Raw genomic sequence first — 23019 nt, 5'->3', positions numbered from 1 at the left:
ATATTCGGAGCGAGCTTATTAGCAGCTAGCCAGTCGCTGTATCTAGTAAGAACACTATTTGCTTCGGAGAACAGGGAACCCAGGTCATTGGCTTTACTTAAAATGTCTGTGTCGTCCGCAACGTCGTTGGAGGATAGTGAACCAAGTCGTTGATGTATACTAGGAATAAAAACGAACCCAGAATTGATCCTTGTGGGACCCCGGTGTCAGTTGGCAGGATTTGTGACTGCGACGATCCTATCTGTACATATTGAAATCTACCTGAAAGATAACTGCACAGTAACTTCAAAGGATGACCCCTTACTCCATACATAGAAAGCTTATGTCATGATTTACAAGGTCAAATATTGTTTTCAGATCTATGAAGATACCCATAGTCAATAGCTTTTTGTCCATATTTTGTTTAATTTTCTCCGTTATGTTTACTAGTGCCAGTTCCGTACACTTTCCTTTACAGAAGCCAAGGTGTGACGATGTCAGTATTTTCTTTGAGCTAAAATAATGTTGCAAACGCTTCAATAACAAAGTTTTGACAACCTTTCCAAACACAGGCAATATAGCGATAGGCCAGTAATTCTCAGCTAACAGACGGTTGCCCTTCTTAGACACTGGCGCAACCTTCGCAACCTTTAAAGGTACTGTAAAGCAGTAGACAAGCATGATATGCCGGTGATGTGACTAGAGACTTTGTTGCTTCTAAATACCATATGCGGAACCGTACGACCGACAACGCGCTATAAATATTTTTAATTTGCCATGAAAGATGCGACGTAGTGGAGCGGTGCGACGCCTGGTGTCAAACAACCCCCTGTATAGCGGGCAACACTGAAAATTGGTATTACACACTATTACATCGGGACTTCGTTATTTTAGTAACCATATTATTAGTTTTCCTGTTTACCTATGCATTCTGAAACCCCTGTTAACAGTGTTTTTTGCGAAGTATCCCAGCGCTGGCCGCTGTTCGATGGAGGCTCTCCCTACTCTCTGCTGCGCCTGCGCGCTCCTTCTGTTCGCGGCCCCTTTCGAACGAACAAAATCTCTCTGTGAACCTCAGTGAACAAACAAGTGCCGAAGCTGTCTGGCTTCTTGAACGTCTGACACATTTTTTTCAACGGCTCAGCATTTCATTTCAGTTCGCTTATCCGTTTATCCTCCGATGTGGATCGTTGTGTGGATTGCAGGACCGGATTTTATGGTGGATTGTGGTGGATTGTTATGTCGGGCCCAGTGTTATACGCATGCAAGGTGGTTGCCGCCGTATGTGTCAGGAGTACGGATTCATTTCGAATACCTAGTACAGTGTTGCCCGTAATCTTAAATTGCAATTTTCTAATTAATTGCGCCGTCGATTGGAATGAAACTTGCGCAGTTTTGGTCCTGGTGGCTTGGACTATCGAATAGCCACACCAAATGACGTTTGATCGGTGCTGGTTTACACTACCTTTAATGCAGAGGGATAAACCCCAGTTTGAAACATTTTATTTGAAAGGTCGGCGAGATATGGTGACAACTGACCAGAAAAGCGCTTAACGAATTCAGTCGAGATACCATCCGGACCTGTCGATCGTGTTGTTTTCAGACCGTTTATCGTTTGCTGGATTTCGAAAACATCAGTCAGTGCCAGCAAAAAGGATTCGTGTGCGTTTGACAGGTCGCACATGCTAGTCACATTACATGGGGCACCTACAGCAGTACAAGGCACCGGGCACAGTTCAACCTGCAAACTTTTGCTACTGAAAAACTTATTAAGTGCAGCCACGATATCTGCAGGGTTAGGAACAACGTTTCCCTGATCATTCATAATTGACGTTATAACACTAGGCTGCTTCTGCTTATTCATTGCAAGATTTGATCTTAATCATCGAATAAAATTGGTTGATCACGTCAGAGGGAACTTTTTTTCCATATAAAAAGTGCTCTAAATTCAGTGGGGTTCCATATATGGCACAGAGCATAAATAGTACCTCATTAACATAAAATATTTCTTGTTGAGAGCAATATTGGATTATCGCTGCCTTAACTAAGACAGTAGACTGCATAAGGCAGCATCTTCAGTGTAGAATGTGACTCATCCAAATAGTATTATACTGTAATTTTACCATGAATTGATCGGACATTACGATACCGGGAGGCTAAGTTGGTTCAATGTAAAGATAACTTGATGCGTCCAGAACAATAATCGGAACGGTTCTACTGTGCAGCAGGGAGCACCGTGCGCAATTCTGCGCAATAGGCGCGCTCCGATTACTTATCTCGACGCATCAAGTATCTCCACAATCAGCGAACATAACCTCCCAATGAAAAAAAAAAAAAAAAAAATGGCAAGGGAGCAAGCGAGCTGGTGACGATGATGCATGATGTAAAACCCGAACTCCGAAACCGAAACCCTTTCTCCAGAACTGACCCCTTTTTGTCTTCATCTGGTTGTTTCTCTTCTCCCTGCTGTGTATGTATATACAGGGTGTCCCAGCTAACTGCAAACATATTTTTTAAAAATATATATAACACTGTTTCCAAGATGAAATCAATTGCAATATAGCATATGCTGAAGGGCACTCCCTAGGAGGGCATTAGCAAGTCCAAAGGCAATGTCTTAATTAACTTTCGTTAATTAACTTTTCAATTATAAAAGCTACAAAGTTGTCCCAATGAGAACATCTGTTCCTTTCGGTCAGATGATATCGTAACCGTTTTCAGAACAAAAATCCGATCGATAGATCGCCCGCAAAAAATTCGTGAAGGAACGCCATTTTTTTCTTTATTTCGTTCATTGCGCTTCTTAGAAGACGCGTCTTTCCTCCACCCCCAATGTGAGAGGGAGAAAGAGCACACTATCGCCTCTCGCGTCCTGGAAAAAAGATTAAAAGGAAACAGAAAATGCAACCCAAGATAATGTCAGTTCCGAGTCACCCGATACATTTGTTTTCGTTTTGTTTCCGCAAGTTAAAGCTCATCTTCGACGCATGAGGCGGCACTGTACTCCTTTCCCCTCTCACGTTGGGGATGAAGGAAATACGCGTCTGCGAAGATGCGCAATGAACAAAATAAATAAAAAAAATGGCGTTCCTTCACTAATTTTTTTGCGGGCGATTTAACGAACGGATTTTTGTTCTGAAAACGGCTACGATATCAGGTGACCGAAAGGAACAGATGTTCTCATTGGGACAACTTTGTAGCTTTTATAATTAAAAAGTTAATTAAGACATTGCCTTTGGACTTTGCTAATGCCCTCCTAGGGAGTGCCCTTCATCATATGCTATATTGCAATTGATTTTATCTTGGAAAAAGTGTTATATATATTTTTAAAAATATGTTTGCTGTTGGCTGGGACACCCTGTATTTCTTGTATGTGAAGTAAAATTTTCAGCTGGGTTGGAGACTTCGTGTTTGTGTCTGTCCCTTCGTGTTCCCTCCCCTCGGGGTTTTACATCGTGCATAACCCCCCAGTTATACTTTTCAGAAGCCCCCAACTATTGGCAACCTTTCCTGGCAGGTACTCTGACCCACTTACTTATGCCAAGTAGGGCAACCCTCCCACCTCCTAGCACCCTCCCTCTAACATAGAGTCAGTCGTTCGTGGGGTGTGCAGAGACGAGCACAGCTGAAAGTGTGCAACTGGCGTCCATTGGCGATATCAGCTGTTCTACAACAGCACCTTGATATCCTGATATAGCAGCTGCGTCAACGTGGTATGTTTAAGCATATGTTCGCAATGGTTCGCTGGATTTCTACCATTCTAGGTAACTGCTGATGTTGTGCTACATGCCACAGCGATGTGACATGTATAGCACGACAAAAGCAAATTAATCTCCCCCGGTGCAACCCGAATGACCCTCAGGATCTGAGCTTCCCCTTTTCCAAAATAACAGAGAGCTCAGATTCTGAAAAGCAAGTTCGAGCACTGCGCCGGCAGATCTCATATCTGAACACACCAGTCCGTATTCTTTGGCCACCCTACTGGGCCCTGTAGTGCAGAAGCAATGGGCTGTTACCAGAGCGCTAATATGCTTCCTGGGTGACTCTGGGTTCCTGGACTGCCTCTGAGCGATCGTGCACTCATGCCCCCTGCTGCCCATGTGCCGCTTGCGTCTTTCTTCTTTTCTGTTTTATTTTGTTTTTTTACAAGGAATAGCAAGTCGGCTTCTGCCTGGCTGACCTTTCCTTTTGCCTGCCCTTTTTGTTTTCGTAATAAACATATACCCCCCTCCCCACCCCCCGTATTCACCAGCCGACTTAAACCATTGGTTTAGTGAAGGCGGGTTTAAATCGATCACGTGATTTCTCCCGCTATGAGGAGCGGTTGAACCAAAGATTGACCACAACGCATGCGCACTATTGGCATTGGCACGAGATGGAGGAAGGGAGTGTGGAAGTAGCAGACGACAGGACTGCGAAGGGGAAGGCTCCCGTTTGTTTTTTGATTATTAGATTGTAAGCGGATTGTTCATGCGGCGCAGGCGCTGTTCCAGGTGGTTACGGGTCAGGGTGACGATAAACGGCGGTTATGCGTACCTCTGTGTTTGTTAATGACAAGCTCTTCGATATATGGTTGATATGGTCGCTAAAAAGTGTACATAGGGAGCGCTTGCCATGTTATTTGAAAGGCAGCAGCACGTATCCTCGCGCAGGTGAACGTTGTGCTTTTGTCGGTGTTCGGTCGTCGATAATGGCTGCGTTTATAATAACTTCATCCGCATCGATCATCGCTTTTTTATCGTCTGTTGCGCAATCTGTGTGGTGAACTACAACGATCAAGCTAGCCTCTCGATTGATGGGGCATTCCAGCAGCGTCTTTTATACGCTTTCGAGACTGATGTCATGTTCGCAACGTGCGTGGAAGTGCTTGATCACTGTAGGCTATGTAAACAGAAAGAACATTTACGCGAAGGTGGCCTTATCCTGCACGTGACTTCCACACGCATAACTTTTACGGTATTATAGTTTTAAGAAGTCGGCGTGGTACTTTCAGCGTGTCACAAATCTGCAACGCGTTGAGCATCTCTTTGCTGGCTGTGTTTCTTTAGAGTGCGACTCATACGGAAAAGCTTGGGTGCAGCTTGCTCAGGGTGCTGCCTTGTTTACGTCTTCGTACTGTGTGTGTGTGTTTTTCTCTGTTTGTTTAGCGCTGTTTTTGTCATGTTACCTAGGACGTCCCTGCTTCTGAGCGTGGAGGTTGCCAATGTCGTGACCCCGTGTCAGTGCGGTGCTGTGCTTACCTCTGCTGACCTCTTTTTATTTCTGCATTTCAGCATATAAAATTATTGTACAAATCATTAAATTGTTTGTTCTGTTCAGCCAGTTCGTCATTAGGTTGTGACTGTCTCTCGCTCTGCTGAAATTTCACAAAATGGGAACATGCCTAATGTATACAGGGTGTCCCAGCTAACTGTGAACATATTTTTAAAATATATATATAACACTTTTTCCAAGATGTAATCAATTGCAATATAGCATATGCTGAAGGGCATTCCCTAGGAGGGCATTAGCAAAGTCCAAAGGCAATGTCTTAATTAACTTTCATTAATTAACTTTTTAATTATAAAAGCTACAAAGTTGTCCCAATGAGAACATCTGTTCCTTTCGGTCACCTGATATCATAGCCGTTTTCAGAACAAAAATACGTTCGCCCGCAAAAAAGATCGCCCGCAAAAAAATTCGTGAAGGAACGCCATTTTTTCTTTATTTTCTTCATTGCGCATCGTCGCAGACGCGTATTTCCTTCATCCCCAATGTGCGAGGGGAAAGCAGTACAGTACCGCCTCATGCGTCGAAGATGAGCTTTAGCTTGCGGAAACAAAACAAAAACAAATGTATCGGGTGACTCTATAGGAACTGGCCTTATCTTGGGTTGCATTTTCTGTTTCCTTTTAACCTTTTTCCAGGACGCGAGTGGCGATAGTGTGCTCTTTCTCCCTCTGACATTGGGGGTGAAGGAAAGACGCGTCTTCTAAGAAGCGCAATGAACAAAATAAAGAAAAAATGGCGTTCCTTCACTATTTTTTTGCGGGCGATCTATCGAACGGATTTTTGTTCTGAAAACGGCTACGATATCAGGTGACCGAAAGGAACAGACGTTCTCATTGGGACAACTTTGTAGCTTTTATAATTAAAAAGTTAATTAATGAAAGTTAATTAAGACGTTGCCATTGGACTTTGCTAATGCCCTCCTAAGGAATGCCCTTCATCATATGCTATATTGCAATTGATTTCATCTTGGAAAAAGTGTTAGTTATATTTTTAAAAAATATGTTCACAGTTAGCTTGGACACCCTGTATATTTGTCCTTACGTGTCATCTGCCATGATGCACTTTACGTCACAGACGTAATAATTGCTAAAATAAACGGCCACAATTTAATAGCTTCCTACGATGCTCGGCGTGCTGTAAGCGGTAGACATTGTTGGGCAACTTCTTGAGAATGGTGTACGGCCCTTGCCATGGTAACCGAAGCTTGGCAGACTGTCCCCGCGGCACAGCTGGGCTGTGGAGCAAAACAGTGTCTCCTTCGGAGTACTTCACCTCGGCCGTCGTGCGGTCATAGTTTGTCTTCTGCCGGGATTTGCTCCGGACATCATTGGATATTGCTGCTTGACGTGCTGCTTGCAGGGATCGTCGAATAGCCTCCACGTCGGCGGGTGCTGCAGGGTGAGCGTGGTGGAACGCGTCGACAATGCCATCCACCGGTAGCACGGGCTCGCGGCCGAACAAAAGGTAGTAGGGAGAGTATCCCGTGGAGTCGTGCACGCTAGAACGGTATGCCATCATTATCATCGGTAGGTAGGTGTCCCAATCTCGTTGGTTCTCGTCCACGTAAGCACTCAGCATAGCCAAGAGGGTGCGGTTAAAACGTTCGACGAGGCCATCTGACTGAGGGTGGTAGGCGGTCGTTCTAGTCTTCGTAATACCCAGAATTGAGCACATGTCGCGGAAGACGGCGCTCTCGAACGATCGTCCCTGGTCAGAATGGATTGAACCCGGGAGCCCGAAGCGGGAGAAGAAGTGGTCGATGAGGCAAGTGGCAATGGCGTCGCTGCGTTGTGACGACATGGGAAAGGCCTCCACCCAGCGAGTACAGTAGTCGGAGACAACAAGGATATACCTGTGGCCACGGTCCGTTTGCGGTAGTGGGCCTAGGAAATCAAGGGCAATTCGCTGGAACGGAGAAGTTGAAGAATTTCCGGGACCAGGGAAGCTGGCGCTACTGGGACCGGTGACGAGCCGGAATTTTGTGTCCATGCTAAACACCCGTCCACCAGGCGTAGGTGTCGTCTGCAGCGTAGGTACTGGCGAGCCTGTGGGTGGAGAGGCGGTGCCGCGGATGGAGAGGAGAGTGCCCCGATGACGTCGGACAGGACGGGGTCAGCCAGCTGACGGCCCCGAAGATCGGTACAGGAGAGCGCGGGTAACGCAGTGGAGAGAAATGTGGTGTGCATTCGAGACAAGGCGTCTGCGTTGCCGTGTTGTTTGCCGGGCCGATGTACCACGTCGAAGTCGAACTCGCTCAACTGCTCGAGCCAGCGTGCAACTTGGCCTTCGGGTTCCCTGAAATTACGCAGCCACTGTAACGCGCTATGGTCCGTTCTGCACAAGAACTTGTTCCCATGGAGGTAGTGACGAAAGAAGCGTGTAAAGTACACGAGTGCGAGGAGCTCCTTCCGAGTTACGCTGTACTTGCGCTCCGTCTTGGTTAACACCCGGCTCCCGAAAGCTATGGCTCGTTCCTGACCACCCTGTTTTTGAGAGAGGACAGCGCCGATGCCCTTGTCGCTGGCATCGGTGTCGAGTATGAAAGGCAGCGAGAAATCGGGGAACGCCAGTACAGGTGCAGAGGTGAGGAGCTCCTTTATACGAGTGAAGGCGCCATCACAGTCCGCGGACCAAGTGAACGTAACTCCCTTCTCAAGAAGGCGGTGAAGAGGAGCAGCTAAGGTCGCGAAGTCTCGGATGAACTTGCGATAATACGAGGCGAGCCCAAGAAATGATCGCAGGTCATCAGCAGTGGACGGTGGAGGCCAGTTTAGAACCTTGGCGGTCTTGGCCTTGTCGGTGTGAACGCCATCGGGACCAACTTCATGTCCGAGATAGAGAACCTTCTGACAGAAGAAGTTGCATTTCTGTAGCTTAATTTTGAGGTTGGCGCCACGGAGGCGGTCAAAAACTATACTGAGATGTTGAAGGTGTTCCTCGGGTGTCTTGCTGAATATGATTATGTCATCGAGGTAACACAGAGAGAATGGAAGGTCCCCATAACGTGCTGCATAAGGCGCTGGAATGTTGAAGGCGCGTTGCAAAGTCCGAAAGGAAGGACATTGAATTCGAAGAGACCCGCGTGGGTGGTGAACGCGGTCTTCTGGCGTGACTCCGCGTCCATTTCTACTTGCCAGTATCCCGAAGCAAGGTCGAGAGTGCTGAAATACGTGGCGCCGTTGAGGAGATCTATGGTATCGTCGATTCGCGGAAGGGGAAACGCGTCTTTGCGGGTGACAGCGTTGAGCCGACGGTAATCCACGCAGAAACGAAGCGTACCATCTTTTTTGCGGACTAGGACAATTGGGGATGCCCAAGGACTGTCGGAAGGTTGGGTGACGTCCATGTCCATCATGGCTGATATTTTCTCGTCCACGGTGTCCCGTCCATTCGGCGGCATCCGGCGAGGCCGCTGTTTAATGGGAGGGGCATCTTGGGTGTCGATAGTATGACGGGTTAAAGACGTCCGTCCGAGATCCCAGTCACCCTGAGATACGATATCTTCGAATGCGTAAATAAGGTCAAGTAGAGAGTTGCGATGGCGCGGCACTAAGTCTTGGGTGCATTGGACAGAGAGCGTCAAGTCTTCCCGACGCCAAGGGCGACGGGAGTTAGCAGCGGCTGCGGTGAGCGGGGAGGAAGGGGTAGGTTTGGAGGTGTGATCTGCGAGGACGTACTCGGGGAAGTGCTGATGGAGTAGATGAAGGCTGGCCAGGGTCGTACCCTTGTAAAGGGTGACGGCTTCGGAGGAGGGATTGCTGACAAGCACGGAAACACTGTGGTGGGCATCAGACAGGGAGAAAGTAGCCAAGATTGTTTCTTCTGGAACAGGTCTGGTCTGGGTTCAACGACGGCGGGACCAGAGAGCGGGATGGTCGAGGTATGCTGGGTACGTGCGTCCAAGAAGCGCTGGGAATGGGGGCGAAGAACAGAAGTCGCTGCAAGGGTGAGGGTAATGGGCTGGGGGCTGATGAGCCGAGGCAAGTCTTGAGGGTACGGGAGGCAAAGTCGATGGCGCAGCGGTGTTGAACCAGAAAGTCGCAGCCGAGGATATACTCATGCAAGATGCCACGGACGACATAGACGGGATGAATTGTAGTGGTTCCGGGCACAGATATCTTCATATAGAAGACTCCTGTGATGTCAAGCGGGTTGGTGTTAAGGTCGACAACGGGCTGGGGGCTTCCGCAAGACGGGATTGAGTGTTTGGACGGCATCATGCCCCAAACGGCGGAATTCACTATGGTGACGCTAGACCCAGAGTCCAGTAGCATACGCACAGGCACGCCTTCAACGCTTCCGGAAACGGTGACCAAAACGTGATGCGCATATGGGGCCTGCTGCGGCGGCGTCCCGAGCGAGGCCGTGCTGGGGACGCCATTTAGTTTTCCGACGAGGGCCGTGGGAAGCGATCGCCGCCACGTCGCTGTGCAGGCTGTCGCCGTGAGCGGCGTGGGCATGACCGGGCGAAGTGGCCGTAATCGCCACAGTCGTAACAGCTGGGTGTGGCGTCCCGCCCGCGGGACAGAGGCTGACGTGAGGTGCACAAGGCGTCGACCCTCTGGCTCAACGCCGCGACTACGCTTGCGAGAGCTTCCATGGTGTCGGCGTCGCGCTGGACCGGCTGTCGAGATGCGGAAGAACTCGTGGGTGGCAGGCTTGTGGTTGCAGCAGTTGACAGCGGACCAGGAAGCTGGCGGAGGGCAAGGACGCGGGCGGCGGCTTGGAGGGCGTCAGAAAACGTGGCGGGATTGGCGGACGTGACTTTATCACGCGTCCCACGTTCGAGTCCGAGAACGAACTGATCCCTGACCATGGTGTCTCGCATTGCCGCCGCCGAGTCTGGGTACGCCTTGTCGTAGAGGTCGAAAAGATCGTACCCGAAGGTGTCGAGGGCCTCTTCACCACGATGAACGCGGGCGCGAAAATTGGCTGCCGCCAATATGCGCAGAGCAGAAGGAGAACACTTAGCGGACAAAGCCGCACGCAGATTCGAGTACGTTTCTTTTTCAGTCGTCGTGAGATGATCGTAAATCCTTTGAGCGCGACCACGTAGCCGCGCTGGCAAAACCAGCAACTTCCTTTCATCAGACCACGAATTAGCTACAGCGCAAGCGGAGAAGTGCTTCTCCCAAGAGTCGAAATCTCCGTCCCCCGAGTACGTGTCGGGCAGGAGAAATTGTCGAGGGCAGGCTGCATCCGGGGCCGTCATCCCACCGCTGCCACCAAGTGTAACGTCCGAGCAAAAACCAAGCGTTTAATGAATAGCAAAGTGGGCCCGCATACGGTGGGTCCATATTCCAAGACCGAACTCAGAGCTCCCTGCGCGAGCTCAAGGTCATCAGCGTCTCGCCCAAGCTCTTGGCGATGGTGATGACACCCCTAAAGCAGCCAGCGGCCGCTACAATGCCATTATACTGCATCCGAGCCATTCAGGATATTTAGTTTATTGAGACCATGTACAGAAAATATAGATGTTAAAATGAACCAAATATCCCATAAAAAAGGATGTTTTATACCTGTTTAAATAGTGGTGTTTCAAGGATAGAGGAAACAGGAATGGACCACAGAAAACACACAGAACAATAGCTGTAATGTCAGCTACAAACAAGCCTGTGCTGATATTGTGTTCAATAATTGCATTGTGCTTATTTGTTCAAAGCCATATATTCTTACCGAAAGACGTTTACATACCTGGTTGGGGACTTATCTATTTTTCCTATCTATCTATCCTCTATTTCCTATCTAAACGTTCTTTCTCGACTCCATACTGGCATTGCCAGCAGTTTCACTAGCATTATCATCGCACCATTACATGCCAAACCACCACCACCAATGCCTAAAAACTCCTCACAGCTCATGCCATGCTATACGGCTGCCAACAGCATATCATGCACTAAACAAGCGTATGAAGGCGGGGTAGTTGTTACAAATTCATGGTTCATGATGACAACGAAAGGACGCGGACAGAAGAACGACAACACGGACGACCGCATCATGCACTGCGATCTTTAAAATCACTCCTTATACAGTTTTTTTTTAAAGTTATGCTTCTTGTTCAGAAAGAATTTCCATAGTGATGCAGTTACAGTTATCACTTCAGTCTTCACACAGATCATTCAACTTTGACTGTGAAAGGACATAAGAGGCCGGTGTGATGCCATGACAAAGATAATTGCCACTGTACGATTGTGTAAACTTATTTAGTGTATTTTTACTTAAGCAGCTCTTCATCACTTTGCCATTTTTTAGTTTTCCAGTCATGCAATAGTTCTCAGACTATTCCCAGTATTCCATGCTTTACTAGATTGCAGACATCCTGAAATACAGACGATAATTTAAGTAATTCAACTGGACGTTTGAGGCTTACATGTTTTGTATCGTCCGTTTATGTGGCCTGCTTCGACTAATTTTCGTTGTTTGCGCAGATGATAAAGCTATGAAAAATTATTGCACAGGCTGCCTGCACTGTATGGTTATGCAGTTTGACTGTACACATTTGTACTGAGAAATTGCGCTATTTCTTGAGAAACAACACAGTGCAATATCACAGCGAGGCACACCTAGAGGCGCTCGTTCTAGCATGAAATCGCAGTGCCACAGCAAGCAGCAGCACTGATCATTGTCTGCTCGCTTTCTGTATTGATCTATATCATACCGTAAGAGGAAGTCTGCAGTGGAAAAATGGACACAATGCATATAAGCTCATACAAAGAAAAGGATGTAACTTGAAATCAGGTTCATCGTAGCTACAATGTGCTGTATTGCTTTTATTGAAATTTACATGATTGTATATCTTTCTTCCACAATTTCAGTTATTTTTTTAGCCACATTGGTAGTTGTAACTTTGCAGAACCCGACATATTCATCCAGTTGTGTCAGCACAGATCTATGCAACTAGACAGTTTAATGTAGTGAGCATGGTGTACTGCATCATCAAGGACAAGGTCTGGAGCAGATGTGTGGGACACAATGCTGAATTCGTAGTAAAATAATATAGATGCCTCTGCATGACTAACCACCTAACTTCAGTAATGAGTGATGAACATGCACTGCCTTCAGGCAACCTCTGGAAATTAATACATGACATATGGGAGATGGTTTGCAAGATACCAGCACCCAAAGCAACAGTTTCACAGATTTTGGCTTCGTCTCAACGTAGCCTTCTCCCCAATTCAAGTGCCGAATCGGATACTGTGACAGCAGCTTATGCTACAAATGAGGCGTCGTAGCGAACATTGAGCACGTCCTAATAGAATGTAAGCTCTACGAAACGGAGAGGGGGCAACTCTGTGCTCAGCTTAGTGGTGCTAGCCGACAGACGTTCAAACTGGCTGCAATTCTTGGCCCATGTCAGAGCCATGTGCAACACCGTCGACGTCTTCTGATGTCCTTGGAGTTCCTCTTGGCTACCGGCTTGCTCTAGACGCTGTAGGGTCCTCCCCTGCATCTCAAGGACCATTGGCGCTTCTTTCATGTGTTTCTGTCTTCCTTTTGTGTGACGTAGCGTTGCGCAACCAGAGGAGGGGAGTTCAAGAGTTGTACTTGCACATAACTCAGACATTCAAACGCTCTTACGTCAGCTCCTTCTAACTTCATTTTCATATTTCACATCTCATGTTCCTCGTGTAATGGGGTAGTGTACTGCTCTCAAGCGGTGAATCACCCCAGGCCATAGTCATGATTTATTTGTTGTTGCTGTTGTTGTTCACACATTTTGGGCATATGCATTACGTTGGCACACAAGAAGAGCATGTAATTATTTCGGTCCACTTTACTGAACTTAGCAACCCTTAAAAGTGCCAGAGAAAATGTAGCGGGAGATGGGGGTTCTAAAACGAAACAGATGTAGTGTGAATTTCCCATTAAAAAGAAATGAAAAATTTCACACACACAACCACAATATTTCTGAACCTATGGTAGAGCTAGCTCTTACACAGACATGATTTTTGTAGGGGATGGCATGGTATGCCATAAGCCTAAGCTAATGCAAGCCACATTTTGTATACACATGGAACACGACATCGAGCTTTCGGCAGAGTCTGTCGTCCAAGCAAAGCCTTACCGGCTTTCTCCCAAAGAGAAGGACATCATCGGACAAAGAGGTTAAGAAAATGCATGATCTCAATATTATCGAACCGGGAGATAGCGACTTCACGTCTCCAATCTTCTTAGTAGAGGCACCTGGGAAAGATCCTAGGCCCTGTATAGACTATCGCAAACTTAACGCGATTACTAGAGACCAGCCTTATCCTATCCCTAACATCGAAGAAAGAGTGGAGCAGATTAGCAATGCACGCTACATATCCAGCTTAGATCTCATTCGTGGGTATTGGCAGGTCCCACTAACTGAGAGAGCGAGCAGATATGCTGCCTTCATCTGTCACTTAGGTACATTTCGCCCCCTAATGTTGCCTTTCGGCTTAAAGAACGCTCCGTTCTGCTTTTCAAGACTAATGGACAAAGTTTTAAGAGGAACCGAAAATTTTGCCTTGCCTTATTTGGACGACATAGCCATTTTTTCTAATTCTTGAGAGGATCATTTAAGACATCTAAGAGCTGTGTTTAATCGTCTGCGTTCAGCAGGACTTACAGATAAAGCTGGAAAATGTCAGCTAGGCTGTGCTGAGACACAGTACCTGGGTCACATTATAGGGCAAGGTAAACGACGGCCCATGGACGTTAAAATAGCCGCAGTGAAGGAGTTCAAAAGACCACAAACAAAGTCAGAATTGCGGACATTCTTGGTGCTTGCTGGTTACTACCAGCATTACATCGAGAATTACTCTGGTATCGCCAGTCCTCTTACTGATGCTTTGCGAAAAGGGGAGCCGAATGACATCAGATGGAACGAAGAAAGAGAAAAAGCTTTTCAGGAACTGAAAATGGCACTAGTTAGTAAGCCAATACTAAGAGCTCCAGACTATGACAAACCTTTTTTTGTCCAGTGTGACGCTAGTGACCGTGGATTAGGGGCAATTTTGTGCCAAAAGGAAGCAAGGCTATGATAAGCAATGCTATTTGCGAGGCTATGTGTTGCGGCGGGATACTCCCAGGCCTCTGAGCCTTGGATACTCCTACGTCACGAACGCTTGGTTGCTCCCAAGCCTCGGTTCATGACTGGCCAAGGGTCGTCGAAAGCGTTGTTTGCTGACGGAATCTGCGCAGGGGCTTACGGCGACTTTGTTCTGTTCCTCGGATGTCGGCTGGGTGAGCAGCATAGTTTCCTTTGAGCCACGCCAAGTTAGAAATTTGCTAGAGATTCGAATTCGCACGTGCTGACTTAGGCCTAATTGAATAACAGATCTGGAACGTCCATCATGGATTTAAAATGTCTGCTAAAAGCGGATCTTTTGTTAATTTGCGAGGAACTGGGGCTAGAGGCTCAGAAATCCATGAGGAAACCTCAGATTATAGCCACCATTCAGGCTTCAGGGGTAGAGCAGGACGAGCTTAGCGAAGCTTGGGATGTTATTCAGGAACAAAAGAGGCCGAGGCTGTCGAGGGAAGGAGAGAGGCCAAGGCTCTCGAGGAAATGAGAGAGGCCGAAGCTCTCGAAAAAAAAAAAAAAAAAGAGAAGCCGAGGCTGCAGAACAGAAAGCAGCAGAACATAGGCAGATGGAGTTTCAGCTTGAACTCAAACGGTTAGAGCTCGAAAGGAAGCGCTTAGAAACGTCACGTAGTTCGGCTACTGCTGTCGATTATGGCAAAGTCAAGATATCTAAGCTTTTGCAACCTTACAAAGTGGGGGATGATATTGGCCTATTCCTCGTAAACTTTGAAGGGACATGCGAAAAGGTCGATATTCCTGAAAGCTTGTGGACTCATCGTATCTTGTCAGTTCTGCCTTGCGAGGCAGCAGGGGTGATTGCCCGCCTCAGTGGGGAGGACGCGAACGACTACGCAAAAGTAAAGGCAGCCCTTTTGCGAAAGTACAGGTTATCCGCCGAAGCTTTCCGGCAAAAGGTTAGGTGTTTAGAAATTAAATCTGGTGAAAGTTATTCCGAGTACACGTACAACGTTAAATCCACAATGGTAGAGTGGCTAAAGAGCGCGGATGCTTTCAAGGATAAGGACAAAGTTCTGGAGTGTTTCTGTCTAGAGCAGTTCTATCGAGGAATCCCCGACAAAGTGAGGTTCTGGGTTCAGGATAGAACGGATGTGGAGACAGTTGAAAGAGCTGCGGAGCTCGCTCAGGACTTCGTCATGCGCAGAGAAGCGCGTTGCCAAGATCGTCAAGTTAGGACGTACGGCGAGAATGACAAGAAACCAGCTCCGTTTTCTAAAGAAAAATATAGGAAAGAGACAGTTCCTAAAGTTGTAGAAACTGATAGCCGCAGGGAAAACTCTAAAAGCAGAGCTTACGAAGCAAAACGGAAAATGGTTTGCTACAACTGCAATCAAGCAGGGCATACTGCAGCGAGATGTCCTAAACCGAAAGTGGTTTTCTCATATGTTAGCGAAGACGCTGACAACATGGCGCTGTTGAGTCCCTACATGCGGGAGTTGGAAGTCAATGGCAAGACTTGCAGGGTCTTGCGTGATTCTGCTTCAACCATGGATATTGTACACCCGTCATACGTACAGAGTGGGGATTTTACCGGTGAAAGTGTCTGGATTAAGCAAGTGGTAGAGCAGAGTGTGTGCTCGCCCTTGGCAAAAGTTCACATTAAGGGACCGTTCGGGGAGCTGCACACCGAAGCAGCTGTTTCGCAAAAGCTTTGAACATCGTATCGTTATCTTTTCTCTAATCGATCAGATGAGCTCCTGAAGGCGAAGGGGTTGTGCTATGGTGGAGGTATAGTTCACGCTCTGACGCGATCAAAGACTAGGGAACTAGCTTCCAACCCAGACAACACGATCGGATCCGAGGGATGCTCATGGGATGCTTTTTGCGGGATGTGGTGCATGTCCCTGGGATGCACGCAACTCCTCCCATGCAGCTCCCCACAAGGTCCAAGTGGAACGCCGAAGTATGTCACCGTTCGTGTCCCGTGGATGTCCGCTGGGAACCTCAAGGGACTTCATAGGGACCTTGTTAGTACACACTGTGTGCACTGGAAGCAGGCTGCCCTGTATGGCACAAGTGCTATCCTGAGAAGCTAGCCTCCTGGCTGCAGATTTCGTGACGTTCCTACACGAATCCACTGCTAGTACCTTGCTGGTACACTGCTGTTACACGTATAGAAGAGCACATTTGAGTCAGAACTCACAAAATTTTATTAAATTGCCATTGTTTCTCTCGAAAATAGAAGTACAAAGGTATATCATGTAGAACTCCTACTGTGTAAAGTATCACAATAAAATATCACAGGCCGTGTCAACTACGGGTACATGTGCACTGTACCACAGGAAAATATATTGCAAATCGCCAGGAACATACTAGACATGTGGAAGATGCATGTCAATTGAAGCGCTATAACGTGAAAAAGGTTATACAATAATAAATAGTGCAAAGATCTGCACTAACTTCAGGACAAGCTTTATAGTCTAACACCAGGCCTATTCCAACTCTTAACTGGAGTCTTAAATAGTTCAACAAAACAGGCAAATGCTTTTGCCTTGACAGCGAAGGACATGTTCACCTGACACATAGGCTTTGGAAAGTCCTTGGCAAAGGTAAAAACGTATGATGCACCAGTGTAGAGCGACAGAACCAAGCTCGCCGTTGCTGTTCAATGCATACCGATGTAACTTACACTTACTAATACACTTATGTAACTCAAAAAGGAAACGAACAAAATCCACTTTACAACAATGCCAAATAGAACATATGGCTGATGTGGTAGTGCAAGTGACCAGAACGAAGGCGCAGGCTTTGAAAAGCTCCTCGCAACAGTGAAAAGGAATGGCGCATCATGACGGGATACCACCAGGCTCGCCGTTGCTGTTCAGTGTGACCAGGTAAACACTTATGTAACTCAAAAAGGAAACAAACAAAATTCACTTTACAAAAATGCCAAATAGAACATATAACTGATGTGATAGTGCAAGTGACCAGAACTAAGGTGCAGGCTTTGAAAAGCTCCTGGCAACAGTGAAAGGAATGGCACACCAATATGACGGGATACAACCAAGCTCGCCGTTGCTGTTCAGTGTGAACAGATAAACACTTATGTAACTTAAAAAGGAAACAAAATCCACTTTACAACAATGCCAAATAGAACAAGTTACTGATGTGACAGTATTAATGACTACAGCTAAAGCTCAAACAAACACATTGTACGTCGCAACCATAGCTCAACATTTTGGGCCACAAAACTCAGGGTCACAATCGTCTGATAGGGTGTGATCTCAGTCATAGGGTACGAACTGATGTGGAAGTCGACATGGCATATCTGTGAGTTCGATCATGCCGCGTATAAGTGCACTCACTGAATGGCATCTCACATCTGTCCAGAGATTGGCAGAATAACCCATGCTCTGGCCAGAAGTGTGAGCCTTTCAGGTGAGCGCACAAATATGCGGCATGATCGAGCTCAACAACATGTCATGTCAACCTCAGCGTGAGTTTCTAGCCCGCTGCTGAGCTCATGCCTTACCGGATGGTTTTGACCGCGAGTTCCATGGCCAAAATGCCGAGCTATGGTGAGAACTGAAGGATCAGGGCTGCACATAACGTACAATCAGCAGTGGTTCTTGAATCATGAGAATGATGATGCATAACTGAGCTTTAAGTTCTGCTTCTGACAAGTGCAGATAAAAATGGTGTCTGCTACAGAATACTAAGCTAATGAAAACACTTAGTGCAACTAAAGGTAAATGGCGTGGCCAGCGACCAAAAATGCACACACAGGTGAAAAGGACTACCAACTAACATAGGAAAACGAATGCCCGCTAGTTAAACGCCTAAAATGCAGAAAAAAAAACAGTTCCAATCATTTTGTACTAAACGACACTTGGAGGCAGTCGTTACTTATGGTTCTTGTCTGCTGCACTCCTGACGTTCCTTTTGCTTCTGACGATCATGGGCTTGTGGTGCATGGCGCAGCCATGACATGGTAGCTTGTTCCACCTCCTTCAGTGTGGCAGGGCCGGGGGTACCATGAGACTCTGTCAAGTGGTCTGCGAATAATGAAAACAGGCAAGTTGCTAGCAACCTAGTACTCACACAGAGAATGAACAAAATTAAAAAAACCAAGCTGCAAGAAAGCTGCAAGAGCCTTGTTTCCCTATGGCCATAACGCCCTTCAGTGCCTCATCATTGCATGCTCTTGTACAATTTGTAGTGTTGGAAACGACGCAGATCAAGTGATGCAGATGCTCAACAGTGTGATACATACTCTGCATGATCTTCCAAGTCGTGAGGTCACTGAACCTCCGTTTCCCCTCGCTTCCGTATAAACTGTACTCTCGCCCGACCTTGTAATGCAAGAGACGTGACAGGATCCTGAAGACAGATTCTCGGGTCGTGCTGCCCCCCATGGACTTGAAGTACCTTTTCTAAGTCAGAAGTAAACAGAAGAAATGTTTGCACAAGACATATATTAAGATAGATTATTCAAGCATTCACAAGTTTGTGTCAGCTGTGTCAATGACATACACAATAAGATAGGGGAACAAAATAATATCTGAGAAGAAATTGCAATTTGTTCAGAAAACAATTGGAAAATGCAAAGGAAGCAAAATTATTGGTTTTGTGTTCTTGATCTGCTGAGAACAAAATTATGCATTTCCATTGCCACAATCTTACCTGAATGTGAGGAATAACAAGCAGTTACAATGCAGTGCTCATCACATATGCAAAAATCTGGTTAGATACACATGGCCAGTCCAGTCATGGTTAAATTCATGCTGGCAAAACATTCGCTTAGATCACGCCTTCTCACTTTGCCATACCATACCAAACAAAAATGCCATAGCTTACATTAACACATGTTTTACCTTCCCTATTCCAACCTATCTGCATTTAAATCAACAGGACTGAACAATACCAGAAGCATTGAATGCCCATTGTCCTTTATAGGGACTGATTATAATCCACGATATGCAATATAAGATCATAAGTCTTCGTAGCAAACTTACCAGTTGAGCTCGTTTAGCAGGATTTTCAGCAAGGTCGTCTTCAAATTCCAAAAAGTCTGCAAGTGTCTGGAATGGTCTATCTAGGCAGATCTGTTGCTCTGATGCATCGTCCATTGTGCTAAAACGCTGTAGTATCGTAGACAGCTTCTCACTTTGTGACTGCTGGGTCACTTTAAGAATGTGTAAGATCTTCAAAACCTCCTTTTCAAATGCTACAAATTACAAAAACAAATTAAGGACAGCCAACGAAAAAAAAAAACATGCATTTCATACCATGGCCAGGACTGTTGGATGGATAATCACAACGATTATTTCCTTCGTGGTCAGATCCTCTGCGCGGAGCTAGAATTCATTCACCGGACATTTGTATATCTCAGGCCTGCTCAATTGCTCATAAGTCTAATCAATGCCCATTACGTACCGTGACACGACTGATTCTGTGCTGTTTCTCTCCGGTAATCGACATTCAGGTCATGCCGTAGAGATGTGGTCGGGGCAGAAATGCTTCGCACAAAGTCGGCACCAATGCCTGCAACCACAAGAAAGCTATAATGTGTTTAGTCTCCCAATTCAGATTACTTTGAAGAGGCGAAGTACACTGCAGCTGTGGGTGAGTTACCCCTGGAAAACGGGATAACTGCTGTGGCCTGCAGTCCGTAGACATGAGCTGGGAACCTACAATAGAAAAGTGTACTTTCCTCAACACACATATTAGCTAATGAGGACTCCACATGGCAGGTACCTGAAGTAAAAAAGAAAGTTTTGTGTGCGCGGAAAACTTATGCCCTGTTATCGTTGACGGTATACTATGTCTTCTTGGTCGCCTGGTAATGAACACATGGAAGCAATGGATATCCTCAGCTACTTTGCAAATCTAGTTTTTCTTAGCCCTTAGTTCTAGATGTGGGAAAGAATTCCATCTCACTTTGGCAACGAGAGTCTTGTACGAGCCCTGGTGGCGAGGGGTCGGCAGACTGCGGTAAGTACTGCACTGGCTGCACCCCTGAAATTAAGTGTAGCACTTAGTGTCAGAAAACATGCTTAATTGGTCCAACATTTAATTATTGGCATACTCCACTAGAATTAAAACCATAAAACGTGAGAACTGTACTGCTTAGTGAGTGCATACAAGATGTTTATTTTCAGCTTTTAAAGAATGTTTATTAAAATGCTGAAAGCGGCATAAATGTTTTTGGAGTTGAGTTCTTCGGAAAGGCGAACATCCTTTGGAGTAGATTATCTAACTACCAGAAAACTAATTACCTTAAGTTCATTAATTACCTCTTAATTATTAATTTCAACTATTATTTTAATCAATTATTTTTTATCTTTTAATCCCTGAATTTGGTATGCAAACGAGCCAGAACCAAGGCGACTGGGGACGCAGGGATTACGTTCATTTGACATCAGAGGGCCACGTGCTCTGGAGGAATGGAGATAATTGGAGTGTGCCACTATAAACCACTTTCACGCCCAGATAAGCCTCCGTTGGCGAGGGTGATGCCCTCCACAGCCATGCGTTTTGGGTTTAGTCTCACCTGCATATCAAAATTTGCGTATGGATATTTTGACGGACGTACAGGTTGCATGATTTTTCAAAATGTGGAATGCCGTTCGAAGATAGCATCTCAATCTATTATCTCGCTTTTGTCCAACATTTCCTAATTACAAAGTCAACTAATGTTCTTTAAGTCATTAGTCACCTGGCGGTTATATACTTTCTTCCACAGGATGCCCGCCTGGCCATAGAACAGAACTGCAAGAACATGTATACTGCTCTTGTAGCTTTTTTTAATTAAGAATTCGGTGACACCCTGTATTTGAGGTGATTCCACCATGTATAGAAATTACATGCCACAGGGATATTACTGTAAAGATTGAAATACATGTGTGTGGCGTAGTTGATGCTGATGGCACTTCAATAGGAGGAGGTTCTCTTCCTTGCGCTTCTGTCCACCGCGGAAATGGGTAAGTACGCCCGAGAGCGACTGAAAGAAATAGCATAAAACGTGACAGAAATAAAAGAAGCAATTGAATCCTATTAACATAACAAATAATAGCTCCACTGTCATAACCACACCACCATCAAAGCAGTGGCACGTGCACGAATTCACACAGACTGCTGTTCAATGCGATATAGGGTTCCTCCTCAGTGCTTGCTATGCGCAGTTACTTTACTGTGATAACTTTAGTAACACCGACAAGGAGTAAATACTTCAGCTTGTTGTTAGTACTTGTCATTGTCCCACGCTCCCGCTTTCACTGTACGTCTACTTTGTTACTGATTTAGTAAGTACATCTAATGGAGGTATTATGCATCGCAGCTATCACAGCGGAAGCTGAAGGTCTTGCTCTTACCATGCTCATGATTTCCTTGTGTCTCAGGCACTGACTGCACTTCCGTGGACTGCCCTATATAAAAAAAGAAAGAACCTGGATCCATAGCTTCAAACATAAGCACAAACACAGATATCACAAACATTTTCTGGCGACAGTCTGCACCAGATGTTTTGAGACTCACTCCTGTTCACTTGGTGCGACAAGTCAAAATACGTTGGTGGAGTTGGTGGCCTTGGCGGTGCGTAACCACACTCTTCAGAATCAGTTGTCCAACTGTCGTGGAATTGCACTTCGTCGTGGTCATGTGGACTGCCCCGATTTGTCCTTCTCTTTTTCCGTTTTCCCCTGCCTAGTTCTGTGTCACTTGCAAGATCGGAGGTTATTTCAGCCTTTTTGAGTTTTGCATGTGCCTCCTCGTACGTGTCTGGTATGAACATAAAGAGCACAACACAGATAGTCACATATGACACATCCCATTACTATTTTGCATTGTGCCATCAATTACGTGCAAAAGTTGCTATTACATACCAAATGATGATAGCACGACACATCTATGCTTGGACCAGTGATGCTGCGGTACAGTTCCCCTCATAATAGAATGCCTGAGCTTGCCAGTGTCCTTTTCATTTGGCCACATACACCTCCCTCCGTCGACCATCCAGCTGCCATGTATCATGGCGACAGAATCTTCTTCATCTGGGAACTTAACCACGACATAGGTCTTCACCCCTAACGGTTAGAAGTGATGTGAGATGTACTTGGTTTCACACACAATAAAGAGTGCAAGATGATAGTCTTGATAACAGATGAGACATTACTGCATATGCACCAGAGGGAAAACAGCAAATCTATCTCTGAAGGGGAGCCTCAGAGCTTTCTGTTGGATCTCGGATAGGGACCACACATTCAAAGGTGAAAGGCTGGGCACTACTTTTATCCCAAAAATCGATGACTTGCAGGGATGAGTATATAAGTCTCCGGTGCTTAGGAATTTTCTGCCAATCACAACAGGTTCCTTCATGGAGGACCTGAACGCAATGTTATCTATGCGCACAACTGAACCATCAGCGACGATGCAGGTATTGTCACGCCTCGTTGTACGCAGAGTGAATTTCCCAGGAATAGTTACTTTCTTGTACTCCGGGCCTACGCAGCTCACTGGGAGTGGTCCTGAATTATGGCTGATTGCAAAATGAGGTGTGTCTTGCGTAGCATTGATATTGGTGCATGGGAGGTTACGTTTTTCCATGATTCGGTTGTAGAGCTGCTCCTGGGGACGTTTTGGCTTCCTCAGGGTTGATTTGATGGTCTGCATAAAATTTTCGAATGGGAAGGCACTCCACGTGTCCAAAGCACCATGTTCTCGAACATCGTCTGCTAAGTATATCAAGTTGTGTACATTGT

At 46.2% G+C, this 23019-nt stretch overlaps 1 protein-coding gene and 1 long non-coding RNA gene across 2 annotated transcripts; both read right to left on the bottom strand.

Moving 5' to 3' along the window:
* Positions 1-18166: 18166 nt before the first annotated feature.
* LOC135382959 (uncharacterized) lies at positions 18167-19775 on the bottom strand (the record flags this gene model as incomplete). Its single annotated transcript, XM_064612627.1, has 5 exons — positions 18167-18315; positions 18534-18693; positions 19276-19487; positions 19549-19617; positions 19697-19775. Coding segments are annotated over 5 exons (669 nt in total), but the record flags the coding sequence as incomplete, so codon positions are not given.
* Positions 19776-19779: 4 nt separating this feature from the next.
* LOC135382989 (uncharacterized) lies at positions 19780-21245 on the bottom strand. The gene is made up of 3 exons (XR_010419589.1): positions 21162-21245; positions 20201-20278; positions 19780-19950 (listed from the first exon to the last, which is right to left on the bottom strand). It is a non-coding gene; the product is annotated as an uncharacterized LOC135382989 (long non-coding RNA).
* Positions 21246-23019: the final 1774 nt, after the last annotated feature.

This window comes from Ornithodoros turicata, chromosome 2, assembly GCF_037126465.1.
Source record: "Ornithodoros turicata isolate Travis chromosome 2, ASM3712646v1, whole genome shotgun sequence".
NCBI classification, from domain to species: Eukaryota; Metazoa; Arthropoda; class Arachnida; order Ixodida; family Argasidae; genus Ornithodoros; species Ornithodoros turicata.
Note: the sequence above shows the minus strand (reverse complement) of the source record. Positions and strands in the feature narration are given on the sequence as shown.